Source organism: Orycteropus afer, unplaced genomic scaffold, assembly GCF_000298275.1.
Source record: "Orycteropus afer afer isolate SDZICR_OR568_19922 unplaced genomic scaffold, OryAfe1.0 scaffold00074, whole genome shotgun sequence".
In the NCBI taxonomy this organism is placed as follows: domain Eukaryota; kingdom Metazoa; phylum Chordata; class Mammalia; order Tubulidentata; family Orycteropodidae; genus Orycteropus; species Orycteropus afer.
Genome location: NW_006921661.1, coordinates 2,841,980 through 2,866,977, shown reverse-complemented (window position 1 = coordinate 2,866,977; position 24,998 = coordinate 2,841,980). Strand labels below are relative to the sequence as shown.

The window sequence follows — 24,998 nt, the reverse complement described above, 5'->3', positions numbered from 1 at the left end:
TGTGGCAATTTGCACCCCTAATGACGGACTCCTTAGAAACCCTGTGGGGCAGTTCTTCTTTGTTCTACAGGGTCACTATGAGTTGGAACTGACTTGTCTGCTCACAACAGGAAGTAGGTCAGCATTCTTCAAATATAGGTAAATATTGTTTCATAACATGTTTGTTTCAGATATACACACACATATACACAAATGCTACTACATGTATGAAGCTTGAAAACACTATGCTAAGAAGCAACAAAAGGCATACATTGTGTGATTCAATTTATATGAAATGTCCAGAAAACGCAAATTCATAAGATACTAAAAGCAGATTAGTGGTTGCCAGGGAACAGGAGTGAAGGCAATGGGGAGAGACTGGTTAACAGGTACAGGATTCGTTTGGGGTGATGAGAATGTTTTAAACTAGATATTGACAATGGCTGCACAACATTGTGAATGTACTAAATGTCAATACTGGTAAATTTTATGCTATGTTTACCTTACTTTTTTTTTTAAATATTTTTTAAAAAGTATTCTGATATGGATAAACTTTGACAATATCACACTAAGTGAAAGAAGGTAGACACAAAAGGCTACATCTTGTGTGATTTCATTTACGAGAATCCATTTATTTGCCTATTCCATTTATAGGCAAATTTGTAGGGCCGAAAAATAGGTTAGTGGTTTTCAGGGGTTCAAGGAAGGTGGAAAACTGCTAATAGGTATGGAGTTTCTTTTTAGAGTGATGAAAACGTTGTGGGATTATCAATAGTGGTAATTGTTGCTTAATTGTGTGAATATATTAAAAACTCCTGAATTTTATACTTTTTTAAAAGAGTAAGCTTTATGGTATGTGGATTATATCTTAACAGAAAAAAAAATGAGGTAGAGTCATAACTACAGTACTAAAGAGGCTTATAAAATCATGTGGTCTCAAGTCATACATCTTACAAAGGAACTGAGTACAAAAGCAGATTGTCCGAGATTCTCAAGTTTGTTAGTAGCAGAACTAGGATTAGTCTATAAGATATTAGTCTATAAGATATCTCTACCTCAGTTTTTAGATAGAGAGGATGTTAAAAAAAAAATAGTAGTATAATTTAAAAAAAAAAAAAAAATTTCAACTAACATTAGTTTACAAAGGACCACACCTTTTAAAACATTATGTTAAAATTAGTGTTCTGAGATTCCAGCATCTCTTTTTAAGCTCCAAAACCATGGTTCTTAACCATGAATAAACGTTTGATAAAGGCAAAACAGCAACTTAACTGGTATTTGAAAAAGAACTGTGAGTAATCAAAATTTTGCTCATTTATTACAGTTCAATATATTTTAGAGATTTAATTAAATATTACTTGATTTGGCTTTCAGAAAATTCTCTGGCATCAAATTTTGAAATGCTAAAGTCAACTTTCCAAAATTTCAAAGTTGTGTAAAAATATTGGATTATTTTCCACTCAGAGGGGGAATCTGTGTAGGAGATACTAGATGCAGTGGGAGAACAATGTGGAACAAAACTCAAAATTATAAATTAAAAAAAAAAAAAAAAAGAAGAAGATGACGACCAGGCTTGTTGGTCTTAGAGCAAGCCTGGTGAAAATCCTAAGACTATGGCCCCTAGCTGCCCTTCAGGTCTGGAACTGAACTCCTGTGGCTTCCACCCAAATAAAGACTGGCATATGGGCTAAACATTTACATTAGGTAGATACACTCCATGGAGAGATCAATCATGGGAGACCAGAAGGGCAGTGTTTGCACAGGGAGATAGCTCAGGGGGTAGGAATGCACGGGAGGGAAGGACACAGGAAAGAGGTAACTACTGGGAGGAAGTGGGAAGAGAGCTGTTACACTGTAGGAAATTTTCTCATGATGTCATGAGAAAAACTGTGTATGAACTGCTATATGGAAAATGAAATTGCTCTGTAAACTTTCACCCAGATCACAATAAAAATTTTTTTAAAAAAACTGGATTAGTATTGTTTATTTTTTATTGTAATTTGGGTGGATTATTTTTTATATTGGGGTTTTCAAAAGTTAGACACTCCTATGATTCAGAGTTGGAGGTCTGTATTCCCTTCCCTTGAATCTGGGCAGACTTGTGACTGCTTAACCAAGAGAGTACGGCAGAAGCGACCTTTATAAATTACTGACCAAAAGAATCAGTAAGCTTATTAAAGTCATCGTTGTTTTATATTCTTAAGTTTGGAGTGGTGTGTTATACAGTAAAGAAACACATGAACACAATACATGATTTTTATAACAAAAATAAGAATAAACAATTCTTGTTCCCTGATCCTTTTTATGTTGTTGTTATTTGCCATCGAGTTGCCCCGACTCATAGCGACCCCTCCTTGGGTTTCCGAGGCAGTATCACTACGGAAGTAGGAATGCCCAACCTTCCTTCTGAGGAGTGGCTGGTGAGTTTGAACCACCAGCCTTCTGGTTAGCAGTCAAGTGCCTTAGGCACTATGCTACCAGAGCTCCTTTTTATAGCTGTCTATAAATATACTTATTCTTCCTTCCAAAAGAAGAGCATATAAGAAAATATAAGTATATATAAATATATACATTTTTAAAAGCAGGCAAGAGACATTTCTACATAGTTTCAAATTTCCTAAAACTCTAACCTAATATTAGGGTATGTTACAGAAGTCAAAATACCCCCAAAAAACAGCATGGAGATAGATAGATAGCTACATATAAACTCAGGAGGCAGGTGAAAAAAGAGACTTCCAAAAACTGTGTGGTTCTCTAAGTGTCTCAACCTTGTCTTTAATAGAGTCTATCCCATTAAATTAAATTATCCTATTGTTCTGGTTTAGATAAGACAAGTTTTACCCATTGACAACAGATCTGGCTTTAGTGGTAACTTAGAAATGTCCCATTCTGACCTCAAGGGCTGTGAACATTTTACCTTTTAATAAAGGAAAAACCATGGCTCTTTCCTATATGAACTGTGTGATCTCAAGCAAAAAAAAAAAAAGAAAAATCTTATCTGTATCGTATTTCATTTGTGCAGGATAACCATAAAGATTAAATGGGAGAAATCATGAAAAGCCCTGAGTACAATATTAGGTACAAAAAAACACAGCACCTCTGAAACCTAACATTGACTTAGGTCTCTGTTCTGTTGATAGTAGCAGAAGAGGACAATCACATACTGATAGAAATCATATGGATTTCAGTTATACTTTGCAACATGTAGTAGACCATTTTGAAAGGTAAGTATATTAAGAAACATAACATCACTTTATGCTACAATAATATTTTAGTAATAGAAAAGGTATTTGAAAAATATTTACCTTGATCAAATATTTTTCCCATCTGTCTGCTGTAACAGATTTGCCAATCTTCCTCATCAACTTTAAATGGAGCTCCACCAATTCTTTCGGTACTTAAATGGGAGAAAAAATACTGTTAGTAGCAAAATAAAACATTTATAAACATTTAAGATTATAAAAAAAATAAGAGAACTTTTCCCTGAATACTTTTTTAAAATAGATGCTGTTGATTTTAGCTGTCTTTAGACCTCTAAGTCAAACAAGACTAAAACTAGAGCAAGAAACGACTGAAAACCACTTTCCTAAATATGAGCAGGGATAGTCATGCTTATTTCAAAATTCCACCAAGTAAAAGCACTTAACTATACCTCTAAAGTTTCTAATCTGTTGTTTCTCATGGCATATTTCTTTACTGAAATTTAAGAGCAAGATACAAATTCATAGAACTTAAAAATAATAAAGAAATATAAATTTCAAGTTGACAGACACCTCAGAAATACTCTGAATTTTGAAACTGTGTTTCAGAAAATGATTCTTCCAAAATATGCCTTATCTGATCTGCTACACTCCTCTATCGAATCCCTAAAGATCTATGCTTGAGAACCTTCAGGGAATATACTTACCTTCCAAGGCATTTATTTCCATTTTCTAAACAGCTCTGATTATTGAACTCTGGTACCACAGGGCCTAAGGCATTTGGCTGCTAACCAGAAGGCTGGCGGTTCAAACCCACCAGTCACTCCTCAGAGTGAAGACTGGGCACTCTATTTCCATAGTGATACCACCTTGGAAACCCAAGGAGGGGTCGCTATGAGTCAGATCTGACTCGACAACAGTGAGTTTGGTTTTTAGTACCCTTACTCTAAGCCAAAATCTGACTTTCTACAATTTCCTCCCTTGGTTCTTGCTCTTATTTTCTAGCTTCAGACAATACTTTTACTCTCTCTTCTACTGAAACCCTCACATACTTGAAGATTGTGGAATCTTACAGGCTGCTGTATATTAGATTCTCTTTTCTGACTGTAAACAACCAAAGTGCCACCCAAATATCTCTTCAACATGATTTGATTATGTTGTTTAAATTATATTTAATCAGATCCGAGGGAAAAAAGCATATGTATGGGCACGTGCATACATATCCCTGACAAATTTAGCATATCCCAAATACCATATAACACTAGCAACCTAAGAAAAATTAACAGGTGTACTATCTAAAAAGATTCCACAATCAAATATATTAGGGAAACACTGGCTTTGTTTTCCCCAAAAGTTGTTTATTGGAGCTCTGGTACCATAGTGCCTAAGGCACTTGACTGCTAACCAGAAGGCTGGCAGTTCAAACCCACCAGCCACTCCTCGGAAGGAAGGTTGGGCAATCCTACTTCCGCAGTGATACTGTCTCAGAAACCCAAGGAGGGGTCGCTATGAGTCAGGGCCATCTCGACAGCACATAACCACAACAACGGCATCAAGTTGTTTATTACTAAGGACTTCTTGGAGCCATTTTATCAATCAGTGTTATGTATACTTTGAATAACCCAAGATAGGAATATGCAGCACTCTGCAACATACTTGATCATGGAATCCTTTTTTATGAAACACACATTATCTTTCAGGATACAAGCATTCTGAAGAAATGATGGCTTAAATTCTTTTCAGTCTATTGGCCAAACTCTTTATTCCCCCCTAAAGCAACTTCTCTTAACCTGAAACCACCCTGAAGTTCAACAAATTTCTGTGGGTCTATTAGTAAGCAAGATCATCATCTCTGCCCTTCATAAACCTACTTAAGTAAGTCTTCTAAGTGAGTTAGGGGGTTAGCAGCAAGAAGGGGCAGTTACAGATAAATAAATGGTTAAGTCCACTAATTCAAGATGTGAAGTATGAGGTTGAGAATGTAATGGAGTAAAGGGGAAAAATATATTGCTTGCAAAAGCAACAAAAGATGCAAAGAGCTGAAAAACAAAGTGATGACAAAACTGGAGGCATAAAAAATGAGCATGATTATGAAGTCTTATAAAGCCAGCCTAAGAAGTCTAGATTTTATTTAAATGTGTTAAGCATGAGTGTGCTCTGAATCTTAAAAAGATCTCAGTGACTGAACTATAAGAAAATAGATTGCTTTTATTTGCTTGCTTATTTTGGGAAGTGTGATACAGAACAGAAAGTATATAGAAAATCAGAACAACAGAAAGATGGGACTAACGTGAACTAATACAGAGGTAGTATATAGAGAAGTAACAGATCTGAGAAAAGTTTAAGAAACGAAATTAGTAAAATTTAGTGACTGGTTGTGCAGTGATAAAGAGTCAAGAAAACATTGGAGTCACTGGCTTAGGCAACTGAACAGATGCCAATGACAGTACAGTAGGAAGAAAAAGACTTGAGCTCAGTTCTCAATATAAGCACTTTCACAAAACAACCATGATTCTGGTTAAGTCCTTGAAACACTGAATATCAACTTCCTCATTGATAATAATACTTTTTGTTAGTTTTTAAACTGCAAATATGTAAAGCTAAAAACTTTTATTTCTGTCAAATGACATAATGCATCAGGCAAATCTGCCTAAAAGGGTTAAAGACCCCTTTAACGTTTTAAAAGCACAGACTTTTTAATGACTAAAGTACAACTGACCAAAGCCATGGTCTTTTCAACAACCTCACAAGCATGTGAAAACTGGGCAATTAAAAAGGAAGAAAGAAGAACTGATACATTTGGGTTATGATACTGGTGAAGAACACTGATGACAAGGGCCTGCCAGAAGAATGAATAAATTAGTCTTAAAAGAAGTAAAATCAGGATATTCCTCAGAAGTGAGAATGGTGAGACTCTGGCTCACCTACTTGGACACATCCTTAGGGATGACCAAACTCTAGAGAAAGACATTATGTTTGGGAGGGTCAGCAAAAAACAAGGGAAACTCTCAACGAGATGGATTGACACAAAAGCCAAAACAACGAACTCAAACATACCAGTGATCACAGGGATGGCATAACCTTTCATTCTGTCAACTCTGCAGCAACTAGCAACATAACTAGTTAGTACAAGTCCCATAAACCTGCATGATATACCATTCTGATGATGCTGTTGTTGTTGTTATGTGCCGTGGACTTGAACCTGACTCACAGCAACCCCTCCTTGGATTTCCAAGGAGGTATCACTAAGGAAGTAGATTGCCCAACCTTCCTTCCAAGGAGTGGCTGGTGTGTTTGAACTGCCAGCCTTCTAGTTAGCAGTCAAGTGCCTTAGGCACTACGCTACCAGAGCTCCCTTCTGATGATGCTAGCACACAACAAATTATTTTGTCCTTGGAGTACCTATAGTACTTATATTGCCTACCTCACTCATTTAGCAATTGGTTAAACGTTCTTCACCATTGTTTTAAACATTTTCTCCATATCCCATGGATATGTGAAGTCCCTAAATATATTGATACTACTAGTACTATTTTTAAAAATTCAAGGACAAAAACAAATATATGCAATAATTTTCTTTTAAATTCCAGTTTACATATCCAAACTCAAAAACTCACTGATGATGAGTCAGTCCCGACTCATAGTGACCCCTCCTTGGGTTCCCGAGGCAGTATCTCTACAGAAGTAGACTGCCCAATCTTCCTTCCGAGAAGTGGCTGGTGGGTCTGAACCGTCAGCCTTCTGGTTAGCAGTCAAATACCTTAAGTACTATGCCACCAGAGCTCCCTTACAAATCCAGTCACTATCAATTTAGACAGATAGAAACAGAATAACATTACTTGATTTGCTTACTACTGCTATGGATTTAGCATAGTGCTGTCTGATAGAAATATAAAGTAAACCACATAATTTTAAATTTTCTAGTAAACACATTTAAAAAAGTAAAAAGAAGTCAAAACTAATTTTAATAATTTATTTTATTTAACCCAATATACCCAAAATAAAATTTCCACATTTAATCAGTATTAAAAAAAATTGCACTAGTTTAAATTCTTTTTTTTAAACTAAGTATTCAGAATATATTGTACACTTTACACTCACAGCACATCTAAATTCATACAAGACACATTTCAAGTCCTCAACAGCACATGTGGCTAATGTACTGGGTAGCACAGAGTTAGATAGTTAAAACTAAAATTTATAACCCACAATTTGCTAACTGAATATATTTTTTGTTACAGATAGAACTGACAAGCTGATAAACTTTAAGGACATTAGTAACTCTTAGTATTTTGTCAACTGAAACAAGCAAAAGTTCAGTAGAAAAATTAATTAACATTATAATTAAGTCCAAAAAATTCAATTTTGCATTCTTTGTATTCTCTAAAGCAGTGCTGTCTATTCAACAGAACTTCCTACAATGATGGAAATATTTTATATCTGCATTGTCCAATACAGTAGCCACTTGCCACATGTAACTATTGAGCACTTGATATGTGGCTAATGAAATTAAAGAACTGAACTTTTAATTTTATTTCCTTTTAAATAATATAAACTTAAATAGTCACATGTAGCCAGTGACTATGGTTTTAGACAGTGCAGCTGTAAAGCAATCATATTTTTAAAACACATTATCACTTTCCAAAGCATGTATAGACAAACTCCAAATCTTCTAAATAGTCTCATTTCCAGAACACTAAAAATTATCAACTTCCTTCCAAAGATTTATTAATCAACTTCATACCATCCTGCAAAATATAAGTTTTGCTCAAACGAACCAAAATCCTCTTTCACATGATAGATTTGATACATAACCTTTAACAGTCCTGTTGTTTTCACAATGTCTCAGAAGATAAAAAGATTCCTAAGCAGAAGAAACAACAGGTCTGAGGCTGTGTGAATTCATGAGGGATCTGCCAACATGATGTAGGTATGAAACAGCAGAAAAGTGGTCGAGTTCCAGGTTGTTTACTGATCCAATTATGCAAAGATACTCTATATGCTGATATTTTTCTAAGCATCTTTCCAGCACTAAACCTTAAGAATGATGCTACTTCTGCAATTCTAGTCTCTTACAATGCTGCTTTTTAAATGGTAGAAATTTACAGCAGTCAATAATGACTAAAGACAATTCTTAGTCATCAATAAAGCCTTTTACTTAAATTTCCTTTAAACTAATAAAGAGAGATAAACTTACAGTCACAACAAGATGCTTTCATTATCTAGGCCACTGACAAAATTATAATGATTTCAGGTGCAGTGATTAAAAGACAAGCTTATAATAATAACCATTTGCTTATTGCCTACATTTTAGAAACTGCTGGGACAGCACAAAATTTGAGCAATAATGACACTGATCCCACAAGCCACATGCTCTTAGAATCAATGCCAAGAATTCACAGAGTTAATCAATTATCTAATTTTCTGACAAAAATAAATGGCTCAAGACCATAAACTGTAACTTAGACCACTGTCTAAAACATACAGCACAAGGATGCCAGGTAAGTATAGTATAAATGACTAAACTCACTTCATAACCATTATAGATTTAAAGAAAAAAAAAAAGTTCCTAGAATAGCTATATGCAGGCAGACAAACCAAAGTTTATCTACTGCTCCACTTTAGGTTTCTGAGTTCTGTTTAGAATGATACTGCTCTTCCCACAGGGATAAAGAGCCTCTCCACACATGGCTCAGATATCTCAGAACCAAAACTGTGGAAAAATTATCTGCTACAAAGAACAAGAGTGAGCTACAAAATATCAGCACGGCTGATATAACACCAGCCATCCAGAAAGGAGAAAGCAGTTAGGAGAAATGGAACTACCCTCACCCGCTAGCACTGTGGCACTGTGGGTAATGATTCTTCCTAAATGAGAAGGTAGATATCCCCTTATAGTGAAGAAAGGCCGCTGGGTGAGAACAAATGAGCCACCTCATGTTTATTAGTCTCTAAAACGTTGTTGGCTGTTGTGGTTAGCTTACAACAACCCCATTCATTCAAGATTGTATAGCTGCAATCCACAATGCTTTTATTAGTTAATTTTCAAAGTACATCACAGACCTTGCTTCCTAGTCTGTCTTAATCTGGAAGCTCTGCTGAAACCTGTTCAGCACCACAGCAACATGCAAGCCTCCACTGTCAAATGTATAGTGGCTATGCTTGAGTTGCACTGGCCAGAAATCTAACCTGGGTCTCCAGCAAGGAACGCAAAAATTCCACCACTGAACCACCACTGCCCTCTTTGCTTATACTTATAAACGTTGGTCAGAGTATATCTGAGGCACTTATGCTACTGGTACCCACTGCCTTATGATTCTAACTCTAGTAAGATGACTCTACTTTCCTTCTCTCTTTTCACTCTATTCAATTTAATAATCATAGGGTAGGATGAACAGAAAGTTTCAAAACAAATTTTAAAAAGAAATTAAATGATGGCACACCATTTAAAAGGAAGGGAGGAGGGACTATTCCAGAACTTTTTATTTTTTGTTGTTTAAATCATTTCAAATCTACAGAAAAACTGAAAGCCCTTCACCAAGATGCACTATTGCTAACATTCTTACCACTGAAAGGGTAACATTTAGCATAGGGTAAAACCATCAGGAAAAGCCTCCCTAATAAAGAAAGGACAGTAATAATGAAAAGAAGCCAACCAAGCCAAGGATGGAAAGAACATACCAGACAAGAGGAAATGAATATAAGAAGTATTGAGACAGTAAAAAGCTCCTTGTGTAGCTGGAGTACAGAAACCAAAAAAGGAGGAAAGGAATTAAAGATGCTACTGGAGAGGTAAACCTTGTAAACCATGTAAAGAGTTCAGCTTTTACTCTAAGTATAACAGGACACTAAATGAGTAATTTAGTAAACTTTCATGATGTAATTTATGTTTTTAAAAGACTGTGTCTAGAATCTGCTTCAAAATTCCATAGGGGGCAGTAGGTGGGGGCAAGGAGTTAGAGACCAAATAAAATTATACTGAAGTGAGCACTGGCAGCATAGTGCGTAAGGCACTTGACTGCTAACCAGGAGGCTAGAGGTTCAAACCCACCAGCCACTCCTTGGAAGGAAGGTTAGGCAATCTACTTCCCTAGAGACACTGCCTTGGAAACCCAAGGAGGGGTCACTATGAGTCGGGTCTGACTCAACAGCACATAACAACAACAACAACAACAACAAAGTTGGGTGGTGGGCACATGAGGCTCATTATATAACTTTGTACTTTTTATGTATTATATATCTTATATGTTTCAAATTTTCCATAATTTAAAAAGGTATATGAAATAGTGGTGATACTTGCACAGCAGGGTGAATATAATCAATGCCACTAAACTACATACTTAAAAATTGTTAAGATTTTATATTACACACACTTCACCAAAAATATAATAAATAATAAAAGGTATACAAGGGGTGATGACTTTAGCTCCTCTGTGAGAAATGTTAATTAGAGTCAGACAAATATGACCAATGAAGAGACTACTGCCACACTTTCGGTGATATGATGGCTTGGCCTAAGGTTACAGCAGTAGAGGTACAGAGAACAGCCCCCAAGAAAAACTGCAAAATTTAGAAATATTCTTCACAATTTCCCAAAGTATCTTCGCCAATCTTAATCCAAGAAATCTGACTACTTTATATCTATCTTGTATATGATCCTTCTACTTCATTTTTAAAAGCAGAAACCATGACTGTTAGTTTAATTATATTCATAATCTAAAAAAATAACATGTACAAATAGTCATTTAATAACAAAGTCAAAGTACAATGCTGTCAGTGATAGGATAATGTCCATATGTCCACAAGGAAGACCAGTTAAGACTACAATTATTCAAATTTACTCACCAATCACCAAAGCCAAAGACAAGGAAACTGAAGATCTATACCAACTTCTGCAGTCAGAAATTGACCAAACAAGATGTGACCAAACAAATCAAGATGTGTTATTACTGGTGATTGGAATGCAAAAGCTGGAAACAACGAAGAATCACCAGTAGCTGGAAAATATGGCCTTGGCAACAGAAATGACACTGGAGATCACATGCTAGAATTCTGCAAGACTAATGACTTATTCATTGCAAATACCTTTTTTCAACAACATAAACAGCAGCGATACGTGCGGACTTCACCACATGGAATACACAGGAATCAGACTGACTACATCTGTGGAAAGAGGTGATAGAGAAGCTCAATGCCTTCAACCTAAACAAGGCCTGGAGCTTACTGTGGAAGAGACCATCAACTACTCATATGCAAATTTAAGTTGAAGCTAAAGACAATTAAAACAAGTCCACGAGAGCCAAAATATGACCTTGATTATATCCCTCCTGAATTTAGAGACCACCTAAAGAACAGATTTGATGCATCAAACAGCAATGACCCAAAACCAAAGGAATTGTGGGAGGACATCAAGAACATCATCCATGAGGAAAGCAAAAGATCACTGAAAAGACAGGAAAGGAAGAAAAGACCAAAATGGATGTCACAAGAGACTCTGAAACTAGCTTTTGAATGGAAAGTAGATAAAGCAAATGGAAGAAACGACAAGACAAAAGAGCTGAAAAGATTTCAAAGAGTATGGCAAGAAGACAAAGTCAATCATTATAATGAAATGTTCAAAGACCTGGAGTTAGAAAACCAAAAGGGAAGAACATGCTTGGCATTTTTCAAGCTGAAAGAACTGAAAGAAAAATTCAAGCCTCAAGTTGCAATACTGAAAGATACTAAGGGCAAAATACTGAATGATGCAGGAAGGATCAAAAATAGATGAAAGGAATACAGAGTCACTGTACCAAAAAGAACTAGTCGATGTTCATTCATTTCATCAGGAGGATGCATATGATCAAGAACCAATGGTATTGAGGGAAGAAGTCAAAGCTGCACTGAAGGAACTGGTGAAAAACCAATCTCCAGGAATTGACAGAACACCTATTGAGATCTTTCAACAAAGGGATGTTGCACTGGAGGCACTTACTCATCTTTGCCAAGAAATTTAGAAGACAGCTTCCTGGTCAACTGACTGGAAAATATTTATATTTGTACCCATTCCAAAGAAAGGTGATCTGACAGAATATAGAAATTATCAGACAATTTCATTAATATCACACACAAGTAAAATCTTACTGAAGATAATTTAAAAATGGTTGCAGCAGTACACTGACAAAAAACTGCCAGAAATGCAAGTTGGATTCCAAAGAGGACGTGGAATGAGGGATCAATGCTGATGTCAGATGGATCCTAGCTAAAAGCAAAGAATACCAGAAAGACGTTTACTTGTGTTTTATTGACTCTGCAAAAGCATTAGATTATGTGGATCATAACAAATAATGGATAACATTGAGAAGAATGAGAACTCCAGAACACTTAATTGTGCTCATGAGGAACCTATACACAGAGGAGGAGGCTGTCATTCAAATAGAACAAGAAGATGCTGCATGGTTTAAAATCAGGAAAAGTGTGCATTAGGGTTGTATTCTTTCACCATACTTATCCAATCTCTATGCTGTGCAAATAATCCAAGAAGCTGGAGTATATGAAGAAGAACACACCATCAGGAATGGAGGAAGACTCATTAACAACCTGCGATACGCAAGTAACACAATCCTGCTTACTGGAAGTGAAGATGACTTGAAGCATTTACAGATGAAGATTAAAGACTACAGCAGGCAGTATGTGTTTCACCTGAACATAAAGAAACAAAAATCCTCACAACTAGACCATAAGCAGCATCACAATAAATGGAGAAAAGATTGAAGTTGTCAAAGACTTCACATTACTTGGTTCTACCATCAACACCAATGCAAGCAGCAGTCAAGAAATTAGGTTAACTATCATACTAGGCAAATCTAATGCAAAAGACCTCTGTGCTGAAAAGCAAAGATGTCTCTTTGAAGACTAAGGTGTGTCTAACCCAGGCCATTGTGTTTTCAATTTCTTCATATGCACTGGAAAGCTAGACAAAGAAGTGTGGATGCTTTTGAGTTGTGGTGCTGCAGTGTAGCAAATTACTTAGTGTGGCTTTTCTACCCATAAGTCTTTGTAAACTCCAAGCTGGGATTTTCTATGAGCAACCAAGGAGCTCCTGATTTCTGAAACTATCCACCTAGTCTGTTGAGCATGGCACAACACAATGTTCTGGGAGGTGCCCACTCTCTCTCACGTGCTTAGAGTTCTGATGCTGTGATTGGCTAGTGTGACCACCCTTCCGGGCTCAAAAGGAGGCCTCCTAGAGGCAGAACTCTCTCTGACTGCTGGTTGAGGAAGACGTGCTGTGGAAAGAGACACGCACCCCGGGAAGAGACACGTGCTGCTGGGAAAGAGGCACAAGAGACACGCATCACTGAGTGAGAAACCGAGGGACCAGCACTGCTGGGAAAGAGACTGTGAGAGACTCTTGGCTGAGGGATGGTGGGATGGGAGAGAGACTGAGCATTTTTTCCTGAACCTGAATTGTAGCCTGGTGCTTCCCTAATAAACCCCGCAATCTGTGAGTTCTGTGTGGCCACTGCAGCGAATTATCGAACCCAGGAGAGAGGTGGTGGGTGCTTTGGGAGGAACGGTTGGTGAAAGGGCTGGAGGAAGGCAGCATGCCTGGCCTTGCAGTAATAGGCCTTGGTTTACTGCTAGTAATCCTGTCTTCCCCTTGTAGGGTTAGAGGAGGTCGGAACCTATGGCCTCCTTGCCGTTTTTGCAGGTGCTGGTGGAGAAGACTGAAAGTACCATGGATTGAAGTAACCAACAAATTTGTCCTGGAGGAAGTACAGCCAGAATGCTCTTTGGAAGCAAGAATGGCCAGACTTCATCTCACCTACCTTAGTCATGTTGTCAGAAGGGACCATTCGCTGGAAAGGGATATCATGCTTGATAAGTGGAGGGTCAGTGAAACAGGGGAAGGCCCTCAACAAAATAGACACAGTGGCTGCAAAAATGGACTCAGATATAGCCAGGACTGGAGGCTGGCACAGGACCAGGCAGGCACCGTTTTCTTCTGTTGTACAAAGGGTCGCCATGAGTCGGAGACAAGTCAACGACACTTAACAACACTAATAGTGAAGGAGCCCTGGTGACACTGTGGTTAAAGCATTGGGCTGCTAACCAAAAGGTAAGCAGTTCAAACCTACCAGCCATTCGATGGGACAAAGATGTCCATAAAGATTTACCACATTGGAAACCCTATGGGGCAGTTCTAGCCTGTGCTATTGGGTTGCTTTGAGATGTAATCAATTCAGTGGGTCTAGTTTTAGTTAAAAGTAAGAAGGAAAAAAGTGATGAGAAAAAAGAAACATAACAGAAAGAAAGGCTTTGGATTATTCAGTTCACTGTTTGAGCCAACAGGTGAAATCACTGACCCAAAAGTCTATTTGCTGTCTGTTTTCTCTCCTTTTTGGGGGGCGAGATAGAAGAGGCTAATACTCCAATGGGCAATTTATATATAGGAGTAAATAATAAAGTTCCCATATTTAATTAAACACCTACCTGTAGTTATTTGCTAACACCAGACATCTATAAAGTGCAATGCTTCTATACATGATGTACGTCCCAAAGCATTTAAAAACTTAAACAGGACACTGTTGATTTTTTTACAGACAATTCTGCAGAACTGTGAATGTATACTAAAAGAACAGAATTTCTTTGTGAAATTTATATTGTATATATTCTTTGCTAACAAGTGATCTGTTTCCACTTTTCTTGCATTCATCATTCATTTGACAAACAGAGGTAAATAGGTAAGTAACATACTGTCATCTTACACTTTCCTGAAAAGTTGTCAGAAACAAAATGGATTCATTGTGATTTCTACAGTTATCTCAATAAGTGATATAATGCATATAAAAGCATTATATAAACTATAAAGCAATATACAAACTAAAGTTGTTGTTGTTTATCACCACAGGGTGGCCACGTCTTATTTAAAGCAAAATGTTAGCATCTTTCATTGGGGCCAGTGAGTAGACTTCTAAAACATTCAATAAGCAAATTAGGGTTCTTGAATAAAATGGAGATGGATTTTCAGAATGATCATCAAATGAAACATCAGCAAAGCAAAACCAATGAAAAACAGGGTCTGCCTGAAGACTTCTTAGGAATTGATTGTCTATGTGAGATTGCCTATGTACCAAGATACAGTTGTTTAAAACAGAACAAGGGTAGAATGCATACTCTAAAATCAAGAAAGGTGTGCATCAAGGTTGTATCCTTTCACCGTACTTACTCAATCTGTATGCTGAGTAAATAATCTGAGATTTGGGACTATATAAAGAAGAATGCAGCATCATGATTGAAGGAAAACTCATTAACAACCTGAGACATGCAAATGACACAACCGTGCTTGCTGAAAGTGAAGATGACTTGAAGCACTGACTGATGAAGGTCAAAGACTATACCCTTCAGTATGGATTACACCTCAACATAAGGAAAACAAAAATCCACACAACTAGACCAATAAACAACATCACGATAAATGGAAAAGAGATTGAAGTTGTCAAGCGTTCATTTTACTTCGATCTACAATCAATGTCCACTGAAGCAGGAATCAAGAAATTAAACAATAAATTTTTGTTTGCAGGCAAATCTACTGCAAAACACCTCTTTAAAGTGTTAAAGTACAAAGAGGTTACTTTGAAGACTAAGGTGCACCTGACCCAAGCCATGGTATTTTCTATAGCCTCATATGCATGTGAGATGTGGACAATGAATAACAAAGACCAAAGATGAATTGATGTATTTGAATTACAGTGTCGATGAAGAATACTGAATATACCATGGACTGCCTTAGAGGTAAGAATGCTTAAACTTTTATGTCTTGTACTTTGGTCATATTATCAGAAGGGACCAGTCCCAGGAGAAGGATATCATGCTTGGTAAAGAACAAGGTCAGTGAAAAAGGGGAAGACCTTCAACAAGGTGGACTGACACAGTAGCTGCCAATAATAGGCTCAAGCATAGCAATGATTTTGAGGATGACAGGGCCAAATACTGTTTCATTCTGTTGTACATACGGTTGCTGATTTGGAACCAATTTGATGGCACCTAACAACAAAAGCATGTGAGCACTTGGTAACTAGGCAAGTTAACTAGAAAGGTAACAAGAGTACATGTGTTTCTACCAGTCTGACATCAGTTAAAAATAATTTATTCCACTCCGAACTTCTTTAACTAAAGACAAAGAAACTTCTACTCACCAAAATGGTGATACCAAACACAAAAAAATTATGAGCATGTTGAAACTAACTCCAAAATAGAGACACTAGCATAACAAAACCCCATAAACTCATCACCTTGCTACAACAATTATCAACCTATGACTGACTAACAGACCTTTCCCACTCAGCTGGACCTTTCCTACTATTTTAAAACAAATTCCAGGTATCATCTGAAATAACCATAGTGCCATTATTGTTCTTGTTAGGTGCCGTCAAGTCATCTCCAATTCATAGCGAACCTATGCACAGCAGAACGCAATACTGCCCTGTCCTGCTGAGTCCATCGCTGCAGCCACTGTGTCAATCCCTCTTGTTGAGGGCTTTCTTCTTCTTCGTTGACCCTCCACTTTACCAAGCATGATATCCTTCTCTTGGGAATGGGTCCTCCTGACAACATGTCCAAAGTAGGTGAGACGAAGTCTGGCCATTCTTGCTTCCAAGGAGCATTCTGGCTGCACTTCTTCCAGGACAGATCTGTTAGTCCTTTCAGCAGTCCACGGTACTCCTAGCATTCTTCTCCAACACCACAATTCAAAAGCATCAACTCTTCTTCAGTCTTCCTTATTCACTATCCAGCTCTCACATGCAAAAAAGGCGATTGAAAACACCATGGCTTGAGTTAGGCACACCTTAGTCTTCAAGGAGACATCTTTGCTCTTCATCACTTGAAAGAGGTCTTTTGCAGCAGATTTGCCCAATGCAATACATCATCTGATGTCTTGATCACTGCTTCTATTGGTGATGACTGTAAAACCAAGGTAATAGGAAGTCCTTGACAACTTCAATCTTTTCTCCATCCATCGTGAAGCTGTTTACCAGACCAGTTGTGAGGATTTTTGTCTTCTTTATATTGAGATGTAATCCATACTGCAGACTGTATTCCTCAATCTTCATCAGTAAGTGCTTCAATTCATCATCACTTTCAGCAAGCAAAGCTGTCATCTGCGTATCATAGGTTGTTAATGAGACTTTCTCCAATCTTGATGCCATGTTCTTCTTCATATAATACAGCATCTCAGACTATTTGCTCAGCATAAAAATCGAGTAAGCATAGTGAAAGGATACAACGCTGACGCACTCCCTTTCTGATTTTACACCATTCAGTATCCCCTTGTTCAAATGGCAGCCTCTTGATCTATATACAGGTTCCCCATGAGTGCAATCAAGTGTTCTGGAATTCCCAGTTTTCTCAATGTTATCCATAATTTATTATGATCCACATAATCGAATGCTTTTGTATAGTCAATAAAACATAAGTAAACATTTTTCTGGTATTCTTTGCTTTGAGTCAGATCTATCTGACATCAGAGTGGGAGGAAAAACGTGGAATAAAATCCAAAAACTCAATAATGACCAGAATAACTGGTCGGATGGAGTCTAGTGAGACCCCTGATTCTACGGCCCTGGGATATATTCTGGGCCTAGAATAAAATGCACTCCCAGGGGCTGGCTCTCAGCCCAATAGTAAACAAGATGTACATGCAGACCACTCAACCAAGGGTGATGCACCCACATACTCTATGGAAATGCATCCCCTGGAGCAATCGACCATGAGGCACCAGAGGAACAACATTCGCATGGAGGAAATGCAGGACACACAGGAGTGCATAACTAAGAGTGGTACATGTGTGTGTGTGTTTGTGTGTGTTACTGGGCAGGGAAGGGAGGAGACTGGGTTAGGGTTGGGGATGGTAAACAGGGAGTGAAACTAAATGTACGCATAATGTTGAATGTAAAACAAACTCTGCTCTGTAAACTTGCGCCTAAAGCACAATTAAAAAAAAAAAAAAAAAAAAGATCCCTCTGACACCAGCAATGATATCCCTTCTTTGCACATCCTCTTCTGAATTCAGCTTGCATTTCTGGAAGTTCTGTCAATATACCACTGCAACCGTTTTTGAACTATCTTCAGTAAGAGTTTACTTGTGTGTAATATTAATGATATTGTTTAATAATATCCAGATTCTGTGGGACCAATTTTCTTTGGAACAGGTACAAATATAGATCTGTGTTTCAAAAATCTTGGCATAGCTAAGTGAGTGCCTCTAGCAGGGCATCCGTTTCTTGAAACATCTCAATGGGTATTCTGTCAATTCCTGAAGCCTTGTTCTTTGACAATTCTTTCAGTGCAATCTCGACTTCGTCCTTCAAAACTATTGGTTCTCAATCATATGACACCTCCTGAAATGTATAAACATCAACCAACTCTTTTTGGTACAGTGACTCTGTGTATTCCTTCCATTTACTTTTAATATTTCCTGCATCATTCAATATTTTGTCCATTGAATCTTCCAATATTGCAACTTGAGGCTTAAATTTTTCTTTCGTTTTTTCAGCTTGAGAAATGCCAAGTATGTTCTTCCTGTGTGGTATTCTAACTCCAGGTCTTTACACATTTCATTATAATAATTGGCTTTGTCTTCTCATACTGCTCTTTGAAATCTTCAGTTCATCTCTCATCTTGTCATTTCTTCCATTTGCTTTAGCTACTCTCCACTCAAGGGCAAGTTTCAGAGTCTCTTCTGTCATCCATTTTGGTCTTGTCTTCCTTTCCTATCTTTTTCATGACCTCTTGCTTTCTTCATGGATCATGCTCTTGATGTCCTCCCACAATTCCTCTGGTTTTCGGTCATTATTATCACCTCAAATTTAGTAATTCCTTACTTTTGTGAAAATTCCTGTCAATTAAACAATTTTAAAATATTTTCAACTAACCAAGAAACGAAATTGTATTTGTTACCTCTGTAGCAGATGCTGATGGTGCATCCTTCACCCTTAACCCCTCAGCACTTATCATTCCAATGCTAGCAAATTACACAAAATCCAGCTACAAACATATGCAAGTCTTTGCCTGAGGGTTTTCTCTGACCACAGGGCAAGGGAGTAAAAGCCCTTCCCGGGATCAGTCTCAACCAATAACTGATATATGTTCCCTTATTTCACACATGATGTAAGTCTGAGATATAATCTACACTGTCTCCTAGAGTTCCTAGAGTAGGACTCAGCCGCAATTGCCCACAGAGGTTACTTAAGTGATAATGGATCCTGTATTAGCTTTTTTCCTTTCCTACCCAACTTTTCCACTACTTACCAGAGTTTTCTGGCCCACATCCCAAATGAACTACTTGAACACACTCACATCTTTCTATTAGGGTGTGCCTCCTCGAAGACCTAATTAAGACAACTTCTTAATTTTGAATGAAAGCTATGGTCATTCACATGAGAAAAATGTAAACATAAAAATTTCTGCAAATATTTTCTAAGAGTTTAATAAACAAACGGGGATAGAAAGATCCCACTTTGAAGGACCCTTCTTCCTAAAGATTTGAGATAGCTGATATTTTAATTATGTTTTTAAAAGAGCTCATCAAAATTATTCACTTGTTTTGAAAAATAACACCCCCATCACTATTGTTCACCAAGAAGCATCAACTATCTCAATATTTAGTTCCTGTGTGCATAAAATCTAATCTAATTGAAGACACTTGAGTTAAGCTTCTATACTTTAAAAAAAAAAAAAAAAAAGGAAGAAAAAGTTCCTAGAAGAAGGAGTGGTTTACTACTGAGTCCCTTGTAAAACCTAAGACAGGAAATTTAGAACTATTTTTATTTACATATGACTTTGAGTGGATTTTTTTAAACTGGTGTTGGTCTGAAACTTGTAGGGATTTAAAAAAAAAAAAAAAACCAATGTGGAGCTACCATGTGTACAGCACAATAAGGTCCCTTCCAGTCAACAAACATTCCTCCTCCTCTCCCCTTCTGGAAAAAGATGTCTTTACTCACAGTGTCCATTTTCTCACCTGTCCCATTTGCTCCTAAACCCACCATAATCTGACTTCCATTAGCTATATTAAAAGGATTCTTTAATCTTTGCCTTACCTAACCCTGTGTAGCACATGACACTGTTGACCTCATCTTTCTTCTTGGAATCTGGGTATTCTATAAAAAACTTTCTTGATTTCTCCACTTATCTCTCTGATGCTTTTTGGATGCTGTTTTGGTTACCCAGTGCCACTCTGACAGGAATATACCACAAATGGGATAGCTGAACAAACAAGAGTTTATTCTCTTAAAGGTTGGAGGCATTAAGTCTCAGTTCAAAGTGCCAGGCTCTAGGGGGAGGGTTAAAGCCCCTCAACCTTGGGCTTCAGCTCTGCCTCCTGCTCCTGACCCAATGCAACTAAAGGCTTTTCTTCACTCAGACAACTACTGGCTGCTGAGACTGACAAACCCAAGGTTGACAAGTAAAAAGGCAGTGTTACCAAACCACAGGGCAGGCCATTCATTCAAGTCCACTGAAAGTTCCAAGATCGGCAGAGCATGGCAGGCTACTGAACAATGACACAGCTACATTCAGAACTCAAGCATGCCATAAGCTAGCGACCATTTCCCAAGGCTGCTCCTTATATACAGGAAGCAGACCACATCCTTAACTCAGCTACTCAGCTGCTCACAGTAGATTCCACCATGGAGTCGATGGCCAGTCTTTTCATGGGGAATACTTACATTCAGCTGCCCAGCCACTCAACCAGGCCCAGCCAAGTTGACACACAAACGTAACTACCATAGATGCCTTTGCAGGTCCCTACACTTATGCCTTTCCCTGAAAGTCAGTTCCATTTTAGGACTTTATTTCTTTTGTTCATAAGTTATTACATTTATTCCTTTGCTTCAATTTAAATATGCTATTGCCTCATTTGTGCTGTTTGAGGATATAGTCAAGCAACAGAAAACCTTACTACAGTGGCTTCAAAAATAAGAGGTTAACTTTTCTCACATTAACAAGGAATAGAAAACAAGGAGTTGCTGGTTTAATGGCTTACCAAATCCATCATACTGTACTTCTTGGGAGTTCCCAACATACCATGCTTTTTCTAGCTTCTAGGTCTCAGCACGTGAAGTTTCCTCTATTGTACCCCACACTCTCCTCTTCTTTCATGGTTTAATTTGCTTGTTGTTTCCTTAGGAAACCACTCTTTTATATCACCTTACTAGGGTTAAATGTCCCTGCTGTAAGTCCCAAATTATCCTAATTTGTACTCATGTATCACATTGTATCACAAATGCCTATCTGATTAGCTATACCCCACATTAGACAGGTCTTTGCATTTAGCACCTAGGACAGTGCCTAGTATATACCATGCATTCGAAAAAGACTAACTAGTTCAATGAACAGATTTGGGTTTCAAAAAGCTGTTTTACATGAGCACACACTTCTCCTAATTCAACCAATTGATCAGTACATAAATAACCACTAAAAATGGAAGACTAAAGAAGAGTTGATGCTTTTGAGTTGTGGTGTTGATGAAGAATACTCAAAAGTACCATGGTCTGCTAAAAGAACAAACAAATCTATCCTGGAAGAATTGTAGCTTCCAAGGAATGCTCCTTGGAAGCGAGGATGGCCAAAGTTAATCTCACCTACTTTGGTCATGTTGTCAGAAGGGACCATTCCCTGGAGAAGAATATCATGCTTGGTGAAGTGGAGGATCAATGAAAAAGGGGAAGGCCCTCAAGGAGATGGACTGACACAGTGGCTGCAACAATGGGCTCAGGTATAGCAAGGATTGTGAGGCTGGTGCAGGACCGGGCAATGTCTCATTCTGTTGTACACAGGGTTGCTATGAGTCAGAGCCAAGTTGACTGTGCCTAACAACTAATTACAACAACTATAATAACAAATGCTTCTTGCTTATACTGAAAGAACCAGATAGGGAAAAAGACAAATTTCTAAAACCACTAAGGGGAATTGTTTATAAAATAGAGTATCATCCATTCTGGCAATTTGTACTTATGTCACCCTATCAACTATACTCAAATTTTCAACTCACAAGTGGACAACCGTAAACTGGCTTTCATGAGTAAGTGAGCTTCCTCGCATATGACAAGAGGATAGGCTATGTCAGGTAAGAAAAAAAAAAAAAAAAAAAAAGCAGCAGCAGCAGCAGCAGCAGCAGCAAGTAAAGCAAGTAAGAGACTAAATAAATGGTTTCATTATGCTTCCCGCTTTCCTATTCAGTCACCCTACTCCTGCAGCATAGTGGCTAAGACACTTGACTGCTAACCAGAAGGCTGGTGGTTCAAACCCACCAGCCACTCCTCGGAAGGAAGATGGAGCAATCTACTTCCGTAGTGATACTGCCTCGGAAACCCATGAGGGGTCGCTATGAGTTGGGTCTAACTCGACGGCACATAACAACAACAACAACAAACTCCTGGCCTGAGGCTACCACTGTCACTACACACTGTCTTTTCTAGAGTTTGATACCAATATGGTATGTGTGCTTTTTTTGGTCTGGCTTTTTGGCATAGTAGAATATTCTACATAGTAGAATATTTTCTTAATTATATATACAGATGATCCTTGATATTTGCAATAGTTATACTCAATAATATTGTTATAAACATTGAGTTGTCAAATACTGAACCACTGTTTCCAGAAGAAATTCAGAGTTAGGGTACTGTAGACTCTGGTCACATTTACATCAACGATCAATACACATTTGTTTCTGTTTAATGACACCTTATTGAATAGATACTGGTGGTTCTTTAACATAGAACTCACAACCAACAACAATATAACTCGTGCCTGAACAAAGGTTATCTAAGATACCTATTTTCTCCCTAAGGCATATTACAGCCTTCTTGCTCTTAGGAACACTAGACAGCATTTCAGCACTATGCCATGGGCCATTTTAAACACTGAATCACCAACAAAAAGCACAAAAATGTGAAAAACATGGCACAAAATGGCCCATAAAAAGGACACTTATTTATAGTATGAGAGCTAAAACAAGCAGGCAGAGCATAGCTTTGTTTGACCTCAGCTGGGAACATGCGGTTGGTCAGGCAACTCAAGTTAGTCAGCACTCTGTGCATGTTCACAAAATGTCATGAAAGCATCATGAATACTGATTTTTGGTTACAAATAAATTTTAGTAAATGGGTGAATTCATAAATACAAAATTAGCAAATAATAAGGACTGACTGCATATATGTGTGTATATATGGATTAATGATTCAACATTAGAAGAACTGATATAATGTAATAAACTACGTTATTACTAAATCAAAAAGGAAATCTGTATTATTATGAAAAATGGTAAGCATCACGAGGATAGGAACTTGGTCTCTTTTTTTTTTCACTGCTATATCCCTAAATAAGGAGCTCTGGTGGTATAGTGCCTAAGACATTTGACTGCTAACCAGAAGGTTGGCGATTCAAATCCACCAGCCACTTCACAGAAGGAGTACTAGAGGAATCTATTTCCGAAAAGATTTATTGGCTCGGAAACCTAAAGGGGGTCAGGGGGTTGCTAATGGTTAGAATCAACTCAATGGCAGTACATTTTTCTTTTTTAATATCCCTAAATATAGTACCATAAAAAATGGTTAACAAAATAGATGTCCAATAAATATTTTTTGAATGAATGAAATGCATGTAAGTAAACAGATGGAGAAAAGACATTTTATAAAATTATAAAATACAACATTAACTCATGAATGCTTGGCAAATCAAGATGTTGTGCTTAACCTGACAAAGGGTATCTATCAAAAACATCTAGCAAAAGTCTTATGTAATAATGAAAGATTAGAAATTTCCTACTAAAGTAATGCAACAAGTCAACCATGTTCTTTCACAATTCCAAATCAATACTACTTGAGGCCCAGGCAGTGCAATAGTACACACACAAAAAAAGACTAAAGACATATAAGAAATGGAAAGGAAGGACTTGTTATTTTGTGAAGAGACACTCTCACCAAAAATTACAATTTATTAATTTGTATTTAAACTAGAGAGTCTATGTAAATTGCTTGATACCAGATTAACCTAACAATAACATGCCAAAACACCAGCCAATTAGAAAGTATAATGGGAAAAAACCTATCATTAGCAATGGCAATGTACTTAACAAATTTAAAACAAAAGGCAGACTTTTATCAAGAAGTACAAAATCTTACTGAAGATCATAGAAGATAGGACTAAATAAAGAAGCTACTTCTCCCCAAAATTAATCAAAAAATTCCATATAATACCAATTAAGTGCCACCATGGAATTTTGTAAAATTTAACATGTTGATTATAAAATTTAGATTGGCATAGAAGGAGCTGAAAATAGCCAATGTTGTTGTTGTTCCTTCAACTGACAGCAACCCTATGTGCACCAGAATGAACCACTGCCTGGTCTTCACAATCATTGCTATGTTTAGCCCTGTGGCAGCCACTGTGCCTTCCCCTTTTTCACGGACCTACTGCTTTACCAAGCAAGATACCCTTCTTCAGGGACTGGTCCCTCCTGATAACATGATCAAAAGTACAAGAGACAAAGTCTGGCCATTTTCACTTCTAAGCTGTACTTATTCCAAGGCAGATTTATTTATTCATCTGGAAATCCGTGGCATATTCGGTATTCTTCATCAATATCACAATTAAAATGTACCAATTCTTTGTTGTTGTTGTTGTTGTTATGTGCCCTTGAGTTGGATCTGACTCATAGCGACCCCTCCTTGGGTTTCAGAGGCGGTATCACTACGGAAGTAGATTGCCCAACCTTCCTTCCAAGGAGTGGCTGGTGGGTTTGAACAGCCAGCCTTCTGGTTAGCAGGTAAGTGC

The 24,998-nt window shown here is 37.6% G+C and overlaps 1 protein-coding gene across 1 annotated transcript in view; it reads right to left on the bottom strand.

Annotated features, from left to right (window-relative positions):
• The window catches only part of RSF1 (remodeling and spacing factor 1), a 210,480-nt gene that overhangs the window by 132,408 nt on the left and 53,074 nt on the right, over positions 1–24,998 (bottom strand). The window contains exon 2 of the mRNA XM_007940900.2: positions 3,285–3,376. Coding sequence (XP_007939091.1) covers positions 3,285–3,376 — 92 coding nt within the window. The remainder of the gene's footprint in view (positions 1–3,284; positions 3,377–24,998) is intronic.